This window comes from Crassostrea angulata, chromosome 6 (assembly GCF_025612915.1).
Source record: "Crassostrea angulata isolate pt1a10 chromosome 6, ASM2561291v2, whole genome shotgun sequence".
NCBI classification, from domain to species: domain Eukaryota; kingdom Metazoa; phylum Mollusca; class Bivalvia; order Ostreida; family Ostreidae; genus Magallana; species Magallana angulata.
Window position 1 is genome coordinate 8,847,475 of NC_069116.1, and position 4,775 is coordinate 8,852,249.

Genomic DNA, 4,775 nt, shown 5'->3' on the forward strand with positions numbered 1-4,775 from the left:
CGTTTGTTTTCTGCTTGCTCTATATTTAAACAAAAGCGTTTTCAAGATTGAGATTTAAGTTTTCGGCCGATGATGTCGGTCACGATGTCGACGAAGGTGTTCTTAAACTTCTATAACACAAACGCTGCTTGGGTGATAAAATCATTGTCGAAGCGTATGTAGAAACAGTGTCATTTAATCATCATTTCCGTTTAATACCTAATTTATATTTGCGTTAATATAGGATGCAGGATTATGATAAATGCATCCCGAGGAAATTCGAAACAATAACAAAACTTATTTCTTCATAATGCCCTATGTACATATCGCACACAAAATAATATTTTAATTCAATATATTTAAAAGTAATGTTTGGAATTATTGACTCAGTATTAAGATTATCATTTAATGGTTGCATATGTTGTAGTTTAAACTGTTCAGAGTCAGTTTTTATAGTTAAATTAATTTGTCGAAAAACCTTTCAATACGGAAATATTTCCCAAAACTAATGTTATTTTGAGATTCCTCTATTATATACCTCAGAGATGTTCAGTGTGCCTCTTTTTTAATACTATGTCAAGAAATATCCTGACGTCAAATGTCAATTTCAATGTGTGCTACTATACTGGTACTGTACCAGTTATCGGCTAAGAACAGTTATCGGCTAAACTGAGGGTTTGGGTTTATAGCATGCGACTATCCGAGATTTTTTAATTCAGTCGTCTGTTTCGAATAAAGAAAAGTAAGTTTGCTTGAAAACGTTCTTGAATATGTTTTAAACATGAGCTTTAACGATCATTGTTTACCACTGATTTACATCTTTGCACTTTCAGCTATGGGGAAAGTGACGTAATAAGTTAAAAATAGAATATGACCTCTTTGTGATACATTATTATATCTCTTCTTTGATTTCACATATAATATCAATACATATAAAATTTCTAAACAAAAGAAATTCATTAAATTCTGAGAGATTCATGGTGCAGTTGAACGCCTGATTGCACAATTATGTATTGAACAGCATACGTTTTTATTTATTAACGTATGATGATAAACGGATAATTTTATGAGTTTCGTTTATGTATAATAACCCCTACGACCTATAGGCTGACCCTGCAAGGGACATAATTCAATTTAAACTTCGCAGAATATAAAATCAACATGTAAAGGGATTTTATTGTGTTATTATCACGAAGCCGATAACTGGTCAAGTAAATCGTAAAAACTCGGCAAATTCGGAGCGTGCTAAATAGCACAAAAACAATATGTTTGGGTTCTAAATGATAATATAATCTAACAGATTGATAAACTAGGAGTTCACCATTTAAAATATGTCAAGTTTTATTCAAATTTATCAAGAAATAAGGAAACACGAAAAGAAAACGTAAAATTATAGCCGATAATTGGTACAGTGCCAGTACGCAGAGACGTAAACAGAATTAACGTGATACCATAGAACCCACGATATGATAGGGAACAAATATATACTTCGTCATCTTTTGATGATATGTATTTATTGGATTTTGAGTTTGGTGGTTAAAAAACTGTAACAGCTCATTGTCCCCAGGATGAGTCAATAATTTTTCACTACCTGTTTTATTATACCCTTCGCAATGAAATTTGAGGGCTATAATCAATATTAAGGTTTTTGACTGGTTCGTCAGTCAGTCTTTCAGTCCTGTTTTAAGTAAGCACAACTCCTTTTAAATTGGTGTGTGTAATTTTTTGAAACTTTGTATGTATTTAGGACACAAGGTCTAGATGTGCATATTACCAGGAAATATTGATTTCTTTATTTTTCTAGAAATTTAGGCCCATCTAAACTTAGAATGATTTTAATTGTTAAAGACAAAAGAATAGAAGGATGTGCATACTTGCAGGAAGTTTTTCGCAAGTTATGCCCTTTATCGATTCTTTTTTTTTGTGGACCCCATATTTTATGCATACCTTGCCATCCATTATGTGTACCATTGTCAAGTAATTGGGGAGCATGGGTTATGTGAGCTTCATCATTTTTCTTTCATTTATAAGAAGAAACGTTTATACAGAAAGCTAATTCTCATAAAAAAAAAAACATTAAGAAGATGGTTAAATTTGATAAAAGATTTTTGATCTTTATACCATAGAGATGGAATAATTATTTGATAGCATATGTATTTAAACAACATATATGCATGGTTTATTTATTGTTTATCAGTGGGATCATTCTTCTTTTTTTTCAGCACATAGTTATGTTCAAAGTGCAGCATATATGAAGATAAAGGTAGCACCAAATTATGACGGTAAGTAATGTTGGTGAAATAATTAAATAGGAGAAATCCAGCAACAAATAAAAAAGGATGCTCTTGGTGTTATGTTTAAACTGTTTAAAGATAAATACAAATATTAATTATAAATTAAATGAACAAATTAAGAGAAATGTTAAAAGAGACACTACAGCTCATTTTGCGCAAATACCATGAATTGAAAATTTTTCAAAACCATAACTGAATTTTCTTGCAAGGTTAAAAGTATGAACTTTGTAAAAATTATGCTATGTAAAATCTAAAAATTCTAAATTTATCATCAAAATTCATAATTTTAGATGTTCCATAAATAAATATTGCTAGCTCAGCTTTTCGTTCAACAGTGCATGAGCATCAATTATAAACATTTCAGCATATTTTTCAGCAAGAAGGTGAAAAGACCATGAATTAATTCAATTTAGACAGACACAAGCACAATCTAAAAAGCTTGTAAGAGAAAATAATGTGAATTCACAGGTGTCATCAACAATATCATTTTGATATAGGATTATATTTAATATCTAGATCCGCCAAGCATTTTTATGTCCCTTTTTTGTAGTGCCTCATTTCACATAACATTCTGAGGTCAAACGATGCGTAGGAAGTTCTTAACATTTAGAGTTATGACCCTTTATTTGTCTTGTGCATGATCCTGTGCATCAATTACTTTCACTACCTGTTTATTTCTATAAAATTGGTCAAGTAATTTACCTTCAATTCCATTGATAACTGCTGTCATTCAAAATCACGTCGTATTGGGCTAGTTGGAACATTAACTAGAGTTGAACCACCTTAGAAAGGCAAACTTATGGTGCACATGTCCATGTTTGAACGCACATTGGTCTGTGTCTTGTTAAAATAATGTTAACATGTTAAATCTTAAGTATGTGTGCTCAAATTTACCAGAAAGCATGTTATGCTGGTTCATAAAAGCAAAATTTGGAGGTTTTGTTTTCCTATGCATTCTTTTAACTACCTTGACCAGAGTCTCTCCATTAGTTGAACCATGGTTTCATTTCAGTCAGATTAAAGATAGTTTGATTTCATTTAAGTCGCACTACAGCGAAGTCAGTTTGTGGTCTAACTCACTGTTAAATAGAATTTTAGTTCGAGTCAATATGATATAGATTTGGAATTCCCGATCATTATTCTAACAGATATTGAAATTCCTGAGAAGAAAAAGTTGAGAATGATGGATAAGGTTCCTCCACCCGTGTTACACACAGCGAGTAACCTGGCTGTACAGCAGAGGAGTGAGGCCAAATACTGCCGGGGACCGGAGCCGATCCACAACAAGCTGAACTACGGACAATACGGAGTACAGGTCATACAGTTTCATATTGTGTAACATGGCAATGCCTGCTTGTTGATTGATTGATGTGGCATTTTTGTTCATTTTGCTCTAATCTTTATTTATTTTGATAATTCTTCCTTTGCACATGTGCTAAATTTGTAAATTGCTGCAGTTTGTAGATAAGATTGCATATGATTTTTTCAATAGGGTTGAAGGATTTTTCTTATAAATGCACAATTTTGAGTCTTAGCTCTTAATCAAGCTCTGCTAAGATTTAGAAGTATTTGTCGTTTAAAGATGATCTTTTTTATTGTAGGCTCTAGATGGAGGATACCTGAGTCATAAACACATGGATGCCTGGAGACTGTACATCAATAGTAAATTAACAAATGTAATGTTTGCTGAATGGCGTATAGAACCGCCATGGAAACCTGTAACAAAAAAGGGAACTGGAAAACGTATGGGAAAAGGGAAAAGCTCCATTTCCCATTATGTTACTCCTGTGAAAGCTGGAAGGATTCTTCTGGAAGTGGGTGGAGAAATTGAATATAAACAAGTTTACAAAATGTTACGCCATGTGGCTGCTCAGTGTCCTTTTGATGCACGAATTATCAGTGCTGAAATTCTACAGAAAGAAGCGGAGCAAAAGAACTGGATTGCAACAAATAATCTAAACCCATTTTCATTCAGATATTGTGCAAGAAACAATTTTCTTGGAATTAAAAAAGACCTCAGTCCATATGATTTAAAATGGTCTGGTAAATATTGAATAGATTACAAACTAATAAATCTGTTTTACCAGTATCAATTCCAGGTCTTTTATTTATTTTCTCATGAAACATTGCAGTGTTGTAGTTTATTCAGTTTGTACTATACCTTTCTATGGTAAATTAAACATTGATCAAATGTACCAAAACTTTCAGTTTTAGTTATATTTAAGTACAATCTGATTAAAATAAGATCTTTGATCCGCTCTGACAAATTCGATGTCGCTACACATTTGTCAGAGCGGATCAAAGATCTTATTTTAATCAGATTGATTTAAGTAAAATTTAATGCTACTCTAGAATTAATTGTGTACAATTATAAGCAACTGAGAGTAGTTTTCTATTTTAAATTTCCAAGAAATGTGGCTGGTTTAAATATACACCTGAATCATGTTTAATGTCAAACAGCGACTTTTCAGATGTTGTAAGTCAACAGAATCTTTTATTTCA

At 32.1% G+C, this 4,775-nt stretch overlaps 1 protein-coding gene across 1 annotated transcript; it reads left to right on the top strand.

Annotated features, from left to right (window-relative positions):
* Nucleotides 1-39: 39 nt before the first annotated feature.
* On the top strand, nt 40-4,474 carry LOC128190685 (39S ribosomal protein L16, mitochondrial-like). Its single transcript, XM_052862817.1, has 4 exons — nt 40-154; nt 2,202-2,261; nt 3,422-3,588; nt 3,875-4,474. Exons 1-4 carry the CDS (start codon nt 70-72, stop codon nt 4,325-4,327), a joined length of 765 nt encoding a protein of 254 aa, XP_052718777.1. The 5' UTR covers nt 40-69; the 3' UTR covers nt 4,328-4,474.
* Nucleotides 4,475-4,775: the final 301 nt, after the last annotated feature.